Raw genomic sequence first — 19762 nt, forward strand, 5'->3', positions numbered from 1 at the left:
TAAGGCACAATGTTTTCCACTAGTTTGCCTGTTACTTTTGGAAATGCAGTTTAAAAAGAACTTAAATGAGAATGGAGAATAATAAGCTGTTCTCAAATTAACATTAGTTTCTAGCTTCCTGAAACATTTTGACTGTTTTAATTTTTTTCCCCAGGAGATGCAATACATCCTTAAAGGATCAAAACAAGTTAGAATTTCTGTAAAAAAAAATGCCAGTTTGAATTAATATATATTGCTTTTGAAATGCAAATTTAGGCTGCTGCTAAGATCAATGGTAGATATAACGTCAAAGTCAAAACACAAGCCCAATTTCAGCTTTCAAGTTCGTCTTAGGATTTGCATTAATGCACAAATGTTCATTGTAAATAAGTAGTTACATTGTGGACCATTATACTGTTACCACTTAATAGGGTGAAATTAATTGCAACTTGATCTTAAAGCAGCTAAAATATTTTACGTGCTTCATTAAGTTTACTGAAACCAACTAGACAACATATTAATATTAATCCAGCCTGGGTAATATATGTGTCATCACATTGAACAATAAAGCATGTAGACTTATTTGGATCAGAATTTGAGAAAACATTAATTGTGATTTGGTGCTTTTCTGGTATTTTTCAAAGTCACACTTGGTATTTTGTGAAACTGTCATGATTTAGCTATTTTTGATATGTTTTTCAAAATGTGATTTTAGCTGATTTGCACAGCTATCATCTTGGAAAGTTGATAATCACTGTTCTGACATTGAAATAAGTGGTCAGATTTTCAAAAAGATTTGCTATTTACTTTATGTAGATTCTAAAATTGTCAGTTGCAAAGTTGTAAATAATGGATTTGCAAAAGCTTCAAATGATGGCAAGTGCTCTGAAACCCTGAAGGACTGTACAAATTTCCACTCAATCCATGTAATTTCAGGCCTGAAAACAGTCTCCATAAAAAGAAGCAGAGACAGTCAAAATGCAGGTGCCTGGTGACTTCAGTGATGCTTACAGAAATGTAATACTTGTGCAAATAAGGACACATTCTTTGTGTTTAATCCTTTGGCTGTGTCTTTGACTGTTATATGGTGAAACTGAAGTCAGATTCTCTTTAATGGGGCAGTGAAACAATGAACCATATTCTTAACATCAACAATATCTTATTTCCATTAGCTAGTTTGTCATGAAGAATATGCACTATATGAACCCATAAAAACTACTTCATTATTCATTTTTGCACCATATAATTACAAAATAAATAAAGTAATTTTTATGCCTTGCACTGTCCTGCTCCCACGAAACAACAGGTTTTACTTCTGGTAAAATGGCAGTGTGCTCAGATGCAGTAGCTACTATGGGGCCTACAAAAGATGTGATTGTCTTTTTTAAATATTTTTTTTTACGATTGCAAGACTCTAAACTTAAAGAACTTAAAGTACTGTAAGTGTACTCCATCAGTGAGTTACTTGTTGGCGGAGAAATGGAAGGAGCTGGATTTTGTGTGGACTGTGCTGTTGTCTGCTACAGAGAGGTGTCAGTGCGCAAAGGCGGTACGCAGTTTAACAGCGAGTGATTGTCTTAGTTGCCTTTCTTGTGATCGCAAGACCCTGTTGGACATTAGTAATGTGAATGCTGCAAGTCATTGGTTTAATGGTGAGACAGATGGCAGGGAAGCTGCACGCCTTCGGCTGTAGCAAGGACTAGGCCCCAAGCCTTGGTGTCACCTATTTGCAGGTGATGTGGCGGGCCATCCAGGCTGGCGGTGGTGCTGTCCTCCAGTATTTGTTTGGTGGAAGACGAGCTGCAGTGTGATTGACTGCAGATTGCTGTAACATCCATAGCCTTGGGGATTTGGGCTTTTTTTTTGTGTGGCTCAATGTTTACTGCTATCTTATGTGTGCTATATGTGTTGTGTATGACTTGGTACTGTGTTTTGCACCTTGGGCCAATTAAGCAGCTGCCCCAATTAGCCCAAGTTTCATGAAAATACTTAAAAGTATAAAAAAGACAAACTACAGTTAACTGAGTAACAAATTGTGTATTTAAATGAAGTAAAGAACAAATTAGAATACTAATACTACAGTACTACAACACTATTAGTTTCTAATAGTTATTGATGGAGGAATTCATCCAGTGTACCCTGTTGTGTTCTTTTGTTTGACTGTAAATGAACAAAATCAGCGAAGGCACCTAGTGCAGATAATGGACTGCCTTTACACGATGCTTTTGAAGATTACATCTTCCAAGTCTTCATTTTCATAGTAACATTAAAAATGATTGTCAATATCTTCATAATTCCTAGCTTGTTGAAGTAGTGAAATTGTTTCATTTTTATTTCAGGCAGTTTCTGGCATCTCCAAGTCTGAATGCTTGAAACTGCAGTGAACAAAACGGTTCTGAATTGTCTAATTGCTTATTTCTCATGAACGATCAGTGCCAAAAATCACTTTTTTAAAAACTCAAACACATGCAACTGAAGCTCTTTAAAAACTGTCCCATCTAGGCACAGTGTAGCGTCTAACAGCCACACAAGTGCATGCAACTGACACTGTGTTGAGTCTGTTAAGGAGCAGTCTCCTGACCCAGTTAAGTGGCATAGTGTCCCAAATAAACAAAGGGAATCTTGGCTATTTTCTCGATTTGTTTTTGTTCTTTAAGCGTTGTCCCAAATAAGTGGGTGTCCCAATTAACTGAAATTCACTGTATTTTGTAATGTAACTTGTGTGTTTTTTTATGTATTGCACTGTAGTGTTACTGCAAAACAACAAATTTTGTGATGTATGCTGATTCTGGCTATCAGAAAGAAGGTGGTTCAAAAATAAGGCCTTCTTGAAGAAAAATTAACATCTCCATTGACTTCTTGTGACTTCAGTGGGAAAGCCATGTATAAAGACAGAAGCAATCCCTTCACCTTCTCAACACACACAAAATGCTGGAGGCACTCAGCAGGCCAGGCAGCATCTATATAAAAGAGTACAGTCGACATCTCGGCCCAAAATGTCAGACCTGCTGAAGGGTTTTGGCCTGAAACGTCAACCGTCCAGCAACTGCAGATTTTCTCTTCTTTGTGATTCCATCATCTCAATCAGTTCTCCCACTTATCCTAATAAGCAACACTGCCTCATCTATGAAAGAACTTAGTTTCATCAGCCACCTCAGAACCACCAAACCACATTGGAAGCAAGTTATCTCACATCTGAACGGCTGCTTTGGAATTTGTGTTATCTGGAAAGATAATTTAAATAGTGTAGTTAAGAGAAAAAGAAATGCTGCAATTGATGTGGAATATCCTTTAAAATGAAATAAAATCTGCCTATACAGTATAAGTGTAAAATACTGCTGCAGAATGCATAAAAGCATTCAACCATATAAATTATAGAAATTTCTCTTGGTACTCTTCTCAGTGTGGTCTCATTCCAGATAATGAGCTGTACCATTGTCTTGAATCATTAGGTATATTTTAGTGGTTTTTCTTTTACTGCACCAATATGTTTTTAATATAAAATTTTTGTTTCCACATGACATAATTTGGAAGTCAGTCAAGCCATGAGTTGTTTTGCTACAGATGGGGTTGCCATAGGGAACGTAGGTGAAGAAAAATGTAAATATTTTATTGAGGATCTTGATGAAAATCCATATGGGGCAACAGTGATAGGAGTAATAAACTGTTGCTTAATGGCTCCAGTGACCTGGACTGTTCCCCCCCAACCCCCCCACCCCCCCACATGCTCTCTGTGTTGTGTTTTCATGTTCTCCCTGTAATTAAGCTTCCTCCTGGTGCTTTGGTTTCCTCTAAACTACACACCTGGGCTGTGGTAAGGCAGTTAGCCCTATAGAGTAGGTGAATGGTAGCATCTGGCAGAGTTGATGAGAATGAGAGGTAAATTAAATATAGCTAGTATAGAACTGGCTTCCCTATTTTTGTGTTGTGTGATTATGACTAACATTTTTGCTATATCCTCAATTGGAGGAGGAACTGTAGTTTTAATTTAAATCAGTATTTAGATACAGGCCTTTTAGAAATCTGTGAGTAGTTTCAAACTCCTAGAAGTACACATCTTGTACAACCTCTCATGGTCCCAGAACACATTCTAAACAAACAGGAAAGCTCACCAATTCTTCTACTTCCTGAAGAGGCTGAAGAGAGCTGGACTATGCACATCTATACTCAAGCCATTCTTCAGATGTGCAGTACAGAGTATCCTAAGAAGCTGAATCACTGCTTGGTAAGGAAACTACACTGCAGCAGACAGGAAAGTTCAAAACTGCCCAATACATTACCAGCTCCAGCCTTCTCGCTATTAAGAACATGTATATAGAAAGGTGCTGGAAAACAGCAAGTTAACATCATGTTTATGAAATATTACTGTGTTTTTTATCTTATTGTGCAGTGACATACTACTCCCAGTGTGGCCTGGGCTAATGTTTTGCTGAGCTAGAAGTGCCTTGGCCTATAAAAGCAAGCATACCGGATGCCTTCTTCACTATCTTTTCCACTAGTAACACCTTTTTTAACACCAATTTGTGAGCCATGAATGCACTCCAATGTCCCTCTGCACATCAACGTTCTTAGCATACCTGTCATTTACTCTATATGTCCTTCCAGAATTTGATTCCTCAATGTGCATCTCTTCGCATGTCTGAATTAAATTTTATCTGCCTCTGCTCTGCCCAACCTTTTATCTGATTTAAGTCCTGCAGTATCCTCAGACAACCTTCTTTGCTCACTATTATTCTCACCAACACCTGCAGACTTATTACTCGGATCGTATACATTCTCATCCAAATTATTTTATCTATTACAAATAACAAATGTCCCAGCACTGATTCCTGCATCACATAATTTGTTACAGACTTCCAGTCAGAAAATTGCCCATTCATCTCTACTCTCTACCTTCTACCATCAAGCCCATTTTCCACTAAGTTTCTGAATGTGTTCTGGATCTCTAGTCTCTTAATTTTCTGGGCCAGACTTCTGTGTGGGGCCTTTTAAGAAGCTTCACTAAAGTACATTTATTGCATTGTCTTCCATCAGTTTTCTTGGGTGCCTGTTGAAAACTGTCCTGTGATTGTAATGAAAATAGGCTTATTAAATTTGCAGTCTCAATGAATTTGTCAGCAAATTGAAAGAAAAGTCACAAAGTTTATCTAATAGAGCTGCGGTCCCCAACCACTGGGCCTCGGACCGGTACCAGGCCGCAAGGCATGTGCTACCGGACCACGAGGAAACGATACGATTTGGCGATATGAGTCAGCTGCACCTTTCCTCATTCCCTGTCACGCACTGTTGAGCTTGAATGCACGCGAGATCATTACGTGCGCGTCATCCATGTCAGCGCGGGAAGGAGATCAACTCCTCGAGCTTGCAAATGACACTGGGCTGGAAAGTATGTTTAACATAACATCTCTGCTGGCATTCCAGATCAAAGTCAAGGCTAAATATCCTGGGATAGCCACGAAAGCACTGAAAACGTTGCTTCCATTTTCAACATATCTGCAAAGAATGCAATGAAAACTAAATTGCAGAATAGACAAAACATAAGGAACTCCGTTCGACTATCGCTGTCTCCCATCACCCCTCGATGGGATGGTCTTGTTGCAGGGAAACAAGCCCAGGGCTCCCACTGATTCAGCGATATTGGTGTGTTGCAATGATTTTATATGTTCATACGGGGAAAATATGTGCTGTGTGTTTAATATCCAAATGTTACTTAAAATGTTATGATGCTATTGACTTCTATAGCCATATAACCATATAACAATTACAGCATGGAAACAGGCCACCTCGGCCCTTCTAGTCTGTGCCGAACGCTACTCTCACCTAGTCCCACTGACCTGTACTCAGCCCATAACCCTCCATTCCTTTCCTGTCCATACACCTATCCATTTTTTCTCTAAATGATAATATCGAACCTGCCTCTACCACTTCTACTGGAAGTTCGTTCAACACTTACTTCAAGCTCCCCTGTCCTCCCCTGATAATTAACTTATCACTATATTCTTGTGAGGAAAATATGCTTTGTGTGTTTAATATTAAATTCGTTAGATAAACCCTTTTAGAAACGAAATTGAGTGTATTAGCCACTTATCACCTATATTCCGGTCGTGATTAACGTCTCTCCCCCCCCCCCCCCAAACAGAATCGCCAAAAACGATTTGTAGAAAAAAATCAGCACGTACACGCATGCGTACTGGTGTCCGCGCAAGGCTTCATGGTCATTGTAGTTTTTCTCGAGGTAAACACAACGTATTTGACTGCTACTCTTGTCCGTTGGCAACCCTGCCGCAACCCCCCCCCCCCCCCCAGTAGGCCGGTCTGCAAGGATATTGTCAATATTAAACCGGTCCGCAGTGCAAAAAAGGTTGGGGACCCCTGTAATAGAGGGTCTTGGCCTAAAACAATGACTGTTATTTCCCTCTATAGATGCTGCCTGACCTGCTGAGTTCCTTAAGCATTTTTGCGTGTGTAGCTGAAATGTAATCTTTCTGAAACATTTTATTCAAAATCTTTATAACTTGAAATATATAATTATTCAATGTAAATCAATCAGTGAACTTCCCATCTGATGAAGGTTGCAAAACAATGCAAACTAGGAGTGGTAAATAGCGAGGAATTTGTCATTTTTTTTACATTGAAATCTATGATTGCTGATGCCCTTGCCAAATGCTCCTCATTGTGACTTGGAAGTCTGTCTGTTTCTTCATTGTCATTGGATCTATCCTGCAACTACCGGCTCTAAATGTTGTTTGGTATGCCATCCCAGAAAGACTACAAAGGTGGGTTAATTGATGATCATTCTCAGGGACGATTTGGAAAGGTAAACTGGGCTTGGTACATCCTCATTTTATTTTAAACAAAAGTGAGGTTGGAAATCCAGCTTCTCGATAATAATGATGGATGTTGGTGGTTTTGACATTAGCACGAGTGCAAATTCCAGGCTGCTGACCAACAGTAAACTTAATAAGATCGCCAGAGGTCTTTTGTTAACCAGGTTGCAATTTAACCATGGGTATTCTATTATTAGTGTTAAGCTAGTATGTTACTAAAGTAATTGTTTATGAATAATGTCTACAAAATTTCCTCAGTCATGGAAATTTTATGCAACAAAACTGAAATGTATGTTGTAATTAAAGTCTAAAGTCTACCAGACAGAAGCTTTTAGATATGTTATATGTGATATTTAGCTCTCCTAGAGTTGTGAAAAGTGAGGACATCAGATGCTAGGAAAAATAAAGCTGACAATGGTCATCGCAGCATACATTCCTGCAATGACTTTCAGACAACTTTTGTCAATGGCCTAAACCACGGAACGAACAGTGATTTTGTGTAATTAGTAATCTTTTGAAAAAAGGATTATAAAATATGATCTCGTGTTATTTGACAATGATGTATTTGATTCAGAAACATAGAAACATAGAAAACCTACAGCACAATACAGGCCCTTTGGCCCACAAAGCTGTGTAGAACATGTCCTTACCTTAGAAATTACCTAGGGTTACCCATAGCCCTCTATTTTTCTGAGCTCTATGTACCTGTCCAGGAGTCTCTTAAAAGACCCTATCATATCTGCCTCCACCACCGTCGCTGGCAGCCCATTCCACGCACTCACCACTCTCTGTGTAAAAACAACAATAACAACTTACCCCTGACATCTCCTCTGTACCTACTTCCAAGCACCTTAAAACTGTGCCCTCTCGTGCTACACACATCAAAATTGCTGGTGAACGCAGCAGGCCAGGCAGCATCTCTAGGAAGAGGTACAGTCGATGTTTCAGGCCGAGACCCTTCGTCAGGACCCTCTCGTGCTAGCCATTTTAGCCCTGGGAAAAAGCCTCTGACTATCTACACGATCAATGCCTCTCATTACCTTATACACCTCTATCAGGTCACCTTTCATCCTCCGTCGCTCCAAGGAAAAAAGGCAGAGTTCACTCAACCTATTCTCATAAGTCATGCCCCCCAATCCAGGTAACGTCCTTGTAAATGTCCTCTGCACCCTTTCTATGGTTTCCATATCCTCCTTGTAGTGAGGCGACCAGAACTGAGCACAGTACTCCAAGTCGGGTCTGACTAGGGTCCTATATAGCTGCAAAATTACCTCTCGGCTCCTAAACTCAATCGCACGATTGATGAAGGCCAATGCACTGTATGCTTTCTTAACCACAGAGTCAACGGGTGTGTAACAGCTTTGAGTGTCCTATGGACTCGGATCCCCCAGAAATTGCAGTCTTAAACTTTAAAGCCAGTTTGTAAGTATGAAGATTCCAAATATATTCTGAATTGGAAAATGAAATTGAAAAGTAAAATGGTAAATGAGGAGGGTATTCCCAATTTCTGTTTTTTTAAAAAAAAGGAAATTGTGAACAAAGTAACGTTCCATTTAGAATTTATATCTTAAATTAAAGGCATCTGTTAGTCTTGTGCGACCATGGATCTGCGCCTGGAAAGTCTTCCTCTCCAGGGTGCAGGCTTGGGCAAGGTTGTTTGGAAGACCAGCAGTTGCCCATGCTGCAAGTCTCCCCTCTCCACGACACCAATGCTGTCCAAGGGAAGGGCATTAGGATCCATACAGCTTGGCACCAGTGTCGTTGCAGAGCAATAGTGCCTTGCTCAAGGACACAACACGTTGCCTCGGCTGGGGCTCGAATTCACGACCCTCAGGTCACTAGTCCAATGCCTTAACCACTTGGCCACATGCCCACAGAATTTATATCTATAACCATCTAAAAGGTGAAGAATAGTGTTGGGATAAAAGCATCTGGCTGAGTTCTAATGAACAGTTGCAATAAGGAACATTCTGTGCATCACAGTTCTTGTGGAGACATTGGATTGCATCATGGGAGGGAGAGTTTAAAAGAAACCAGCGGGGCCAGTCGGCAGAATTAGACTTGTGCAGTCTGTGCATCACAATTTCGGAGGAGATGTTAGATTATGTGTAGTTACACACTTGGCAAGGGCCAATAAAAAGAAGTTTGGTTTAAACAGAGAGACCATTGTGTGAGTGGGCCAGTGATAGGAGTGGGAGTTGAGGCTTTGGCTCACAGAGGCTTCAGAGAGAAGGCTTTAGGTATACTTTTTTCTTTTAAATTTTTTTCTATTTTTTATTGTACAGTTAGTGCAGTGGCGATGCCAAGGATGATAGTGGAATGCTCCTCTTGCAGAATGTGGGAGGACAGAGAGACCACCAGTATCCCTGATGACTACACGTGTTTGAAGGGCATCCTGCTGCAGCTTCTTCCAGACTGTGTAGAGGAATTGGAAATGGAACTGGATAAGCTCTGGATCTTTCAGGAAGCTGAGGGGTTGATAGACAAGACATACAGAGAGGTAGTTACGTCCATTGTTCAGGACACGTGTAACTGGGTGACCGTCAGGAGGGGAAAAGGTTATAGGGGGCTGGACAGCCAGTGCAGAATACCCCTGTGGCTATTCTCCTCAACAACAGGTATACTGCTTTAGATACTGTTGGACGTTGTGGTGGTGGGGGGCTGGGTGGGGTGGGGAATGACCTTGCACAGTAAAGTCATAACAGTCAGGTCTCTGGGACTGAATCTGGCTCTGTGGCTCAGAAGGGAAAGAGGGAGAAGAGGCGAGCTGTAATGATTGAAGTTTCATTGGTTAGGGAAACATACAGGAACTTTTGTGGTCAAGAACAAGATTCCCAGGTGGTATGTTACTTTGAGTGCCAGGGTCAAGGATGTCTTGGATTGAGTACATAGCAGTCTAAAGTGGGAGAAGGAACAGCCAGAGGTCAAGAACACATCAGCACCAATGACATGGATAGGAAGGGTGACACAGTCCTGTAAAGTGAGATCAGGGAATAACTACCTCTAAATTTATGATCTTAGGACTATGATCTGTGCTACATGCTAGTGAGGTCAGAAATAGGAAAAGCATACAGTTTTTCACGTGACTAAGGAGATGGTGCAGGAGAGAAAGCTTTGGAGGTTTGGATCATTGGGTTCTCTTCCAAAGAAGGTGGGACCTGTACAGAATGGATGGTTTGCACCTAAACTGGAGGGAGACAAATATCCTTACAGGCAGTTTTGCTAGTTCTGCATGGGAAGGCGGGATGGGGGGGCGGGGTTGTGGATTTAAGCTACAGTTACAAGGAGATGGGAACCAGAGGGCGAGAACAAATAGTGGAGCAGTTATGGGAAAGATGTTGTTAAGCCTACATACAAAGTCAGGAATCGAAAGATTGAGCATGGTGAGACTACTGCTCTGAGTTGTGTATATTTCAGTGCAAGGAGTATTATAGGAAAGGCCAATGAGCATTGGGCATGGATCTTGACATTATAGCCATTAGTAAGACTTGGTGCAGGAGGGGCAGAACTGGCAGTTCAATGTTCCAGGGTTCCATTGCTTTAGACGTGATAGAGCATGAGGAATTAAAGGGGGAGTGATGGCATTACTAATCAAGGAAGATGTTACTGCAGTACTTAGACAGGGCAGACTGGAGAGCTCATCCACTGAGGCTGTAAGGATGGAACTGAGGAATAGAAAAGGATGACAAAATTAGTGGGGTGATGTTATAGACCACCCAGCAGTCCACGGAACTTAGAAGAGCAAATTTGTAGAGAGATTGCGGACTGCTGCAAGAAAAATAAAGTTGTGACAGTAGGTGATTTTAACTTTACACTAATTGCCAGTAAATTATAACCAAGTGAGCCTAACATCAGTATTGGGTAAGTTATTGGAAGGTGTTCTAAGGGATATATAAGTATTTGGATAGGCAGAGGCTGATTAGGGTTAGTCAACATAGTACGTGGTAAGTCATATCTAATCAGTCTTGGAGTTTTTCAAGGAGGTTACCAGGGAAGTTGAAGACAAGGCAGTGGATGTCTTTATGGACTTTAGAAAGGCATTTGACAGGGTGCTGTATGAGAGGATGGTCAAGAAAGTCAATTTGCTTGCCAAACAAGATGAGATAGTAAATTGGATTCAGCAGTGGCTTTACGGGAGAAACCAGAGAGTGGTAGTAGATGGTTGCCTGTCTGACTGTGTAAACGTAACTTTGCTGGATCAAATAACGACAGCACAAAAAGATGGTTACTTATCTTTTCACCCGATTATTTCTTCGAGCTCAGCCGGCGAGTGAACTTGGACCCGACACCAGGGAGAGACCTTTTCTCATCTCCCCGGCGGTTCTACAAGTTCACTGGCCGATGTCAGAATTGTCAGAAGTTATAAGGCCACCGATACAAAAGAACAATCAATTTGTTAGACACTCCAGCCACCTTAATTAAAGAAAAGAATGTCCTACCTGGTTTGCTGGAGCCACAGCTTAATGACAAAGATAAGAACATCTGTCAAATTTGTGCTTTAATTAAGAAAGGAATGTTCTGTCTAATTTCCATCAGATACTGCTTTTTGTCAAAATCAAAAGGTGTGAAAAGCCCAGAGACATCTATGTGGATCTGGGTGAACTTTAATCATCTTGCTCTAAGGAAGGCAGCTGTGAGACATTATTCAAACACACTGCAGTCACAGACATAGTCAGTACTTAATTCATTGTTTGCAGGGATCTGAGAATCCCCCATTCCCTTAAACTTTATCAACTGGAGGCCTGTGACTAGTGTGCTGCAGGGATCAGTGCTTGGTCTGTTGTGGTTTGTCATCTATATCAACGATTTGGGTCAACTAACTGGATCAGCAAATTTGCAGATAACACCAAGATTGGAGATGTGGTCAGTGAGGAAGACTATCAATAAAAGCTTGCAGTGGAATCTGGGCCAGCTGGAAAAATGAGCTAAAGAATGGCAGATGGAATTTAATTCAGACAAGTGTGAGGTGTTGCACCTTGGGAAGACAAACCGGTGTAGGTCTTGCATGGTGAGCTGAAGGGCACTGAGGAGTGTGGTAGAACAGAGGGATCTGGAAATAAAGATTTATAATTCTTTTAAAGTGGTATCACAGGGAACTAGGGTTGTAAAGAAACATTTTGGCACATTGAACCATAAATCAATTAAGTACAGGTGATAGGATGTTATATTGAAGTTATATAAGCTGTTGATGAGGCCTTATTTGGAGAACTATGTGCAGTTTTGGCCAACTACCTACAGGAAGATGTCAATAAGATTGAAAGACGGCAGAGAAAATTTACAAGGATTTTGCTAAGACTTGAGGACCTGAGTTATAGGGAAAGATTGAATAGGTTAGGACTTATTCCCTAGAGTGTAGAAGAATCGGAGAAGATTTGATTGAGCTGTACAAAATTGAGTGTTATAGTGGTATTATGAGTGGTAAATGCAAGCAGGCTTTTTCTACTGAGGCTGGGTGAGACTGTAACTAGAGGTCATGGGTTAAATATGAAAGTTTAAAGGGGAACATCTTCACTCAGAGGGTGGTGAGTGTGTGGAACAAGCTGCCAGCAGAAGTGGAAGATTCAGATGCAATTTCAAGATTTAATTGATATTTAGATAGGTATATTTGGATGGATGGTAGGGTATGGAGGTGTTTGGTCCAGGTTTCAAAACTTGAGAAATACCCTGACTCCTCAAACCTTGTCCCAACAATCAGCAGCCATGGGCTCCTCTAAGCAGCTGCTTAGCACTCTGAAAATTAAACTAAATGATACCCACAAAGCAGGAGAAGGCTATAAGAAGATAGCAAAGCATTTTCAGGTAGCCGTTTCCTCAGTTCGGAATGTAATTAAGAAATGGCAGTTAACAGAAACGGTGGAGGTCAAGTTGAGGTCTGGAAGACCAAGAAAACTTTCTGAGAGAGCTGCTCGTAGGATTGCTAGAAAGGCAAATCAAAACCCCCATTTGACTGCAAAAGACCTTCAGGAAGATTTAACAGACTCTGGAGTGGTGGTGCACTGTTCTACTGTGCAGCGACACCTGCACAAATATGATCTTCATGGAAGAATCACCAGAAGAAAACCTTTCCTGCATCCTCACCACAAAATTCAGCATCAGAAGTTTGCAAAGGAACATCTAAATAAGCCCCCGATGCATTTTGGAAACAAGTCCTGTGGACTGATGAAGTTAAAATAGAACTTTTTGGCCGCAATGAACAAAGATAGGTTTGGAGAAAAAAAGGGTGCAGAATTTCATGAAAAGAACACCTCTCCAACTGTTAAGAATGGGGGTGGATCGATCATGCTTTGGGCTTGGCTTGTGTTACAACCAGTGGCACAGGGAACACTTCACTGGTAGAGAGAAGAATTAATTCAATTAAATACCAGGAAATTCTGGAAGCAAACATCACACTGGCTGTAAAAAAGCTGAAGATGAAAAGAGGATGGCTTCTACACAAGATAATGATCCTAAACACACCTCAAAATCTACAATGGACTGCCTCTAGAGGCGCAAGCTGAAGGTTTTGCCATGGCCCTCACAGATCCCCGACCTAAACATCATTGAAAATCTGAGGATAGACCTCAAAAGAACAGTGCATGCAAGACGGCCCAAGAATCTCACAGAACTAGAAGCCTTTTGCAAGGAAGAATGGGTGAAAATCCCTCAAACAAGAATTGAAAGACTCTTAGCTGGCTACAGAAAGCGTTTACAAGCTGTGATACTTGCCAAAGGAGTTGTTACTAAGTACTGACCATGCAGGGTGCCCAAACCTTTGCTTTGGGCCCTTTTCCTTTTTTGTTATTTTGGAACTGCAGAAGATGGAAATAAAAAAAGTAATCTTGCTTAAAATATTAAAGAAATGTGTCATCTTTAACTTAGCTATTCACAGTAACAGAAATTTTGACCGGAGTGCCCAAACTTTTGCATGTTCATTATTATAGTTTATTTGTTTCTAATAAGAATGTTTGCATTGACTGGAATAAGGTACAGTCAGCATATCATTTTAAAGACTAACTAAAGTACTTTTGAGAAGTAAAAAAAAACAGGATGGATAAAGAGAAACCAGTGAAGAAAATGTGTTTAGATTTCTGAAAAGCATTTGTTAAGATGTCACCTAAAAGGTTTCTGCATCAGATGAAAATGTGCTAGGTGTGGTTAATGTATTAATAGGGTTAGGGGATTGCTAGCAATTGACTATAAGTAGAAAACAGTGAGATAAATGGATCTGAAGATCAGTCATCACTCAAATCCAGAAGTACAGCTATGACAAATCTTTATTCATTGCAGATGAGATTACAAAAGGAGAATATACAAGGTTCCCATCTATCTAGTGCCCTTCATTCTTTTCTCCTGTTACTGAAGGAGTGATTGTATGTAGATTTGTGGGGGTTGGGGGTGCGAAATGGAGGAAATGGGGTTTGTTCTAACAGTGAGCCTTTCATAATTTCTGTCTAGCCCAACTTAAATTTATAAATTCTATCTATGTAAGTACATTGCATTTACAGAGAGTCCTAATATTGAATAGAACAAATAAGATTTTTGCTGCTTCCATCATTAAAATATAAACTGTAAGAAATTTCATCCAAAGAGTGGATCAGGGCCAGCCGAAGTTGGGATCTCACTGCAAGATGCATTGTAACTGAAGAAAAGGCATTAATATCCTGCTCTTCAGTGAGAAGTTGAGGCTTATTCCATAAGTACGTTCTTAGTCGGATCTACAATGTAGTTACTGTCAACTATGTTGTCTGGACCTGCTTTACCAGTATTTTCTGTTTTTATTTCTGCATTGATTTTTCATTAGGTGTCAAACAAATTCCTCAAGGGTTATTTTTATTTTTGGCCCATCTCTCCATGTTGATCCAGTTTTTCTTTCCCTCCCTTTATTTTGTTTTGTGTTTTTTGATTCTTTAACAGCTCAGGCAGCTCCATCATGGGCACTAGCCTCCACAGCATCGAGGACATCTTAGAGTCATAGAAAAGTACAGCACAGAAACAGGTCCTTCAGCCCATCTAGTCCATGCTGAAACCATTTAAACTGCCTACGTCCATTGACCTACACTGGGACCATAACCCTCCACACTCCTACTATCTATGTACCTATGTAAACTTTAAGCATTGAAAATGAGCTTGTAGTCCTGGTGACATCTTTGTGAATATTTTTTCTCCACCCTTTCCTGCTAAGTGACCAGAGTTGCACATGGTACTTCAAGCACAGTCTAACCAATAACTTGTACCGTTGTAACATGATGTCCCAACTCATGTACTTCATTCCCATATCAATGTAAGCAAATGTATCAATTCCTACCCACCCCAGGTATTCTCTCTTCTCCCGATTGCCATTGGGCTGAGGATACAAAGGCCTGAAAGCTCATACCATTAGCCTGAAGGACAGCTTCTCTCCCCCTGTTTAAGTCTATTGAATGATTCCCTAGTGCAATAAGGTGTACTCTTAACTACCTGCACTGCACTTTCTCTGTACTTTGTAGCACTTTTCTACACTTTTGTCTTGCCTTGTACTATCTCAACATGCTATTGTAATGGAATATTCTGTAGGGATAGAATGCAAGATGAGCTTTTCACTGTACCTCACTACATGTGGCAATAATAAACCAATTTACCAAATAAAGATGAAAGGATGGTGCAATATCTAAACGCAGGAAATTCTGCAGATGCTGGAAGTACAAAGCATGTGTTTGCCCGAAATGTTGACGTTGATGCTTTCTGACCTGCTGAGTTCCTCCAGCATTTTATATGTGGTGCAATATCTTTTAGCTAAAGTGCTTTGATGCACTGGGGAGTTTCTTTAGTTTTCCAAAAAACAAGTGGAATTATTCTTTCAACTCCTCTGCTCTTCCCACAAGACTGGCACTGTTAGCTGCTTAAAGATAATAGTACTAGGTGAGAAAGATGTACTTTTGTTTTTCTGTTAGTTTCTTTCAAGAATCATGCCAAGAATCAAGAATTTTGACATTTTGCCCATTGTCTTGAATTTACCTTAGTTATTATCTGTAAACAGTGCATAAAATTATAGAGAGATGCCTTTGGTGGTACCTGATTTTAACATTTCTTTTATTGAGCAATAGTGGGAAACAAAATACTTGAACTATGACGAAAAATAGCTACAAACCAACAAATTTTCTTCCTGCTGCCCCCCCAAACTTGGCTTTCAATAAAATTTCAATGAATAGATTTTGAATTTCTTTATCACCAATACATGACAAAATTATTTTTCTTCTTGTCTTAAAGGTTCACCAAGAATCTTTCACCAGATAAGATTAATTTGAGTACTTTGAAAGGTGAAGGCCAATTGACGAACTTGGAACTCGATGAAGAAGTATTGCAAAATATGCTGGACTTGCCAACATGGTTGGCAATCACCAGAGTGTTCTGTAACAAGGCCGCAATTCGGGTAAGAAACTTATTACTAAACTACATCAATTGTACTCTGAAGGCATAAGATTTTGAAGTGTCTTATGTGCAACACTTCCCAGAGATGAAAATATCAAATCTGCCAGTTTTGTGGAATCAAACCGTTTGTGTGGAAAGGATCAGAAATCAATTACTGGGCCAAGCAGGTGGAAATAATACAAGATAATTTTATCAGTGTGAATAAACAATTGAGCTTGGAGATAAGTGAACAACTTTTTAGCATGTATTGTTAATGACCATAATATGAACTAGGAAAATAAAGAATGGTGCACTGTCTGTCTAAGTGTTTTGGGGTATTGTTTTTTCCCGCCAAATGGAATTCTGGCATTTTTAGCATCAATATGGAGAGTAAAGGTTAATTTTAATAGCAATTATGACTTGATGAATTGGCTGTCTGTAACCTCCAGTGTTTGGGCATTCAGCATACACTGATTTTATACCGATTTGAACCCATCTACTACTAAGTGATTTATTACTCTTCGGGGGTTGAATTTTGTGAAATCACTTTCTGGGAATTGTTATACATTTGCAAAATAATGTTCTCAACATTTTCAATTCAATTTTATTGCCTTAATGAAGTTATATTTGTTTTTATTGACAATGTTGAGCATCATTTCTGAGGGAGAAGAATTTTTTGCTTTGGGTGCAGTTTGCAATCCTAACACAAATTACTGCATTTTGAACTCTTTCCTTTCCCAGAATTTCTTCTCAATAACATTTGTATTTTTCTGAAAACCTGAATACCAAGTGCTTATAAAATTTAAATAGTTTATTTGATGTATTAATGAGTGATAATTAAAGATGTTGTACAACTAATAGTTTTATTGTTAAAGAGTTGATTTTCATTTAATTGTACGTCAATTTGTCACCTGTGTCATCTGATTTGTTTGCTAAGAATTGCTTTTGTCGGGTTGGGGAAACTGCAGAAAAATCAGTTTATTTTGTAAATATAAATAAATTCTGAAATATTTCAATGTGCCTGTGATGACAATGACCTAAATGAATTAGGTTAAAATTTAGAGTGCTCAAAGGCACTGAGTGAACAGAAACTTCTTTAGAAATGGATTTATTTTCTGGGCATGGCCTTTACATTGGGTGGGCTATCTTATAACACTGTTGTGTAGTGCAAAATACTTCAGGAACTCAATTTCAGTAATGGAATTTTCAAGTACAAATTACATTACCTTTGAATGAATTATGCAAACTGAAGATGGAAAAGGAAAACTATCATGTGGAATGTCTACCCTTGATGCTCTGTAATGTGAAGAGTGACCCTTCGGACTGGTAACACTGGGTAACCATGATCTTGAAATTGAATAGTGCAGGAGTAATCTGGTACATTTACAGTGTGACGATGATGCAGAATAGATTTTCTGCACTATTGGTTATCATTCCTTTTTAATATTCCAACACACTTTTAATTTCCTTTCTTTTTAGCTGTTATAGAAAAATAATCTATCCAGTGAACAAGCTGAATGTAAAAGGGTTGTGGGAACTGTGGATCAGTAAATCATGTGCACAACCACTGTGATTTCCAAATCGTCAGATAGTGAATTAGATGTTACTGTAATGTGAAGGAGAAAATCAAAGAATATATGTACTGGATATCTGAAATTAAATGGGAAATGCTGGAAACAATTCCTACTTTTCTGATGGTTTTGACAGTGGGTCTTCTGAAAGTAGTTCTGACAAGGTTTTAAACCTAAATTGTTAATACAGTTTTTCCCTTCAAAAATGCTACCTGAGCTGTGTAGGACAAACAGGAGATTGGTCCAAATTAAGTGGAGGCTGGAGCAGACAAGCCGGCTTGCTTGTAGGTTGATGACTATGATCCTCCATAAAAGATGAGGCATTTGTGATTATACAATAAAGTTGCAATTTTGGCTATTAAATAATTAATAGCATAACAAAAAAAAAGAACATACCAATACAATTATTGAAATCTGCTCTTTGAGTTCTTTTCAGTCAAGTTGTGACAGGTCATATTTTTCTTCAAATTAACCTAACAGTTGCTTGTTAAATCAAAAGTTATAGTTGGTGAGCAAGAGAATGTGGTGGAAGAGAGGAAATGGGCTGCTAATGGAAAAAATTCTGAAGTTGCTCCTCATTTTGCATTTGCAGTAGAGAAATGTGATAGTATCTAAACAGAATTATTGTAAGTAATGTAAGTGATCAAGAAAATAGTAACATTTAATGTGACAAACATCTCAAAACTTTTTTATTGTAGTGTGTTGAGAACATTGTAATTCCCTATCAAGTATATTTTTTATACATTTTGGGAACTGTTTACTTAAATATTCTGTACAACTTGCAATTTTAATGCGAGTTAGTGAAACTACAGCATTTTATTGAATAGGCTTTAAGTAATTTATGATTAGCTAAAATGAAGTTTATAAAATATGTCAAATTATTCATCTAGCTAAATTAACTGAATGGCAGGATATAGTAATGACAGTACTGAAATGGTATTTTACAAGCATTTTTGGTAAGAGTTCAACTGTACATATATTTATTAACTTGGATGATGGAATAGAAAGCCAAAAATAAATGATTTCAATGTCACCTATCTTTGTATGTGGATATCAATGGGAGTAACTGGGATTCATGTTTGATTACCTGAAAAAGATTGGAGGAACTACTTTCTAATTAGTGAAAAGCTGAAATGGAGAAGCAGAGAGACTTGGAGGGGGAGTGTACTTGGCGGAGTACAGCATAAAAATGTAATGGACAGGAGCTAAAATTAAAAAAATGGCTAATAGAATGCTGGTGTGCATTGCTATTGGGAGAGAACAAGAAGCTAGAAGTTCTGCTGCATCTTAGGAAACATCTGGAGTGCTGTCTGTGTTTCTGGATAATCCAGATGTTAAAGGGAGGTGATGGCTTAAATGGGAAATATTTCAGCTGGTTGAAGAACTTGGAAGTTAGTTTTCGAGCCAAGTCTTGCAGAAGTGAAGATAAAAAAGTACATATTTTTGCAAATATTGTAGGTTTGGATCCTCATTTTGAATATGGGAGTTGTGCAGCAGAACTTGGATATGGAGAAAAGGGAACAAAAGCTGGAACTTGTATTTAGTTTGTGATAGACACGATCTCATAAGCTGCTGGAACATGTTGTTCTAACAAAGCAAATAAACTAAATGTATAATTAGGGGAGCAGTGCAATATAGCTGTTTAAGGACACATCAGTTTATCTGTTTTGACAGTCTTGAGGTATTAGATAATGCTGCACAACTATTTAACTTTGAGCCACATTGAAAGGACAAGAATAAACCTGTTGAACATATAACTTAAAGCTGAGACTTAGCCCTGATACTTCCAATAGGTAGCCTATTGGATTCACGTAATGTACCTCAAGTGCAGGCACATTCAGAAAAGGTTGTTAGAGTTGAACGTCCTGTGTAAGGACAATTGACTAAAGGGAATGTGGAACATATTCTGTTTCATTAAACATTGGACTAGATTTTCTTCAGTGTGGAACTTAGTACTGAAAGGCACAGGATATATACATCCCAAAGAGGAAGAAGTATTCGAAAGGAAAGATGAGACAG

General features: G+C 39.1%; 1 protein-coding gene across 5 annotated transcripts in view; it reads left to right on the top strand.

Moving 5' to 3' along the window:
• Positions 1-19762, top strand: part of bltp3b (bridge-like lipid transfer protein family member 3B) — a 132097-nt gene that overhangs the window by 22946 nt on the left and 89389 nt on the right. For all 5 annotated transcript variants that reach the window (XM_072241507.1, XM_072241505.1, XM_072241508.1 and 2 more), the window contains exon 2: positions 16032-16194. In XM_072241507.1, the coding sequence (XP_072097608.1) occupies positions 16032-16194 (163 nt within the window). The remainder of the gene's footprint in view (positions 1-16031; positions 16195-19762) is intronic.

The sequence above is a fragment of the Mobula birostris genome, chromosome 23, assembly GCF_030028105.1.
Source record: "Mobula birostris isolate sMobBir1 chromosome 23, sMobBir1.hap1, whole genome shotgun sequence".
In the NCBI taxonomy this organism is placed as follows: Eukaryota; Metazoa; Chordata; class Chondrichthyes; order Myliobatiformes; family Myliobatidae; genus Mobula; species Mobula birostris.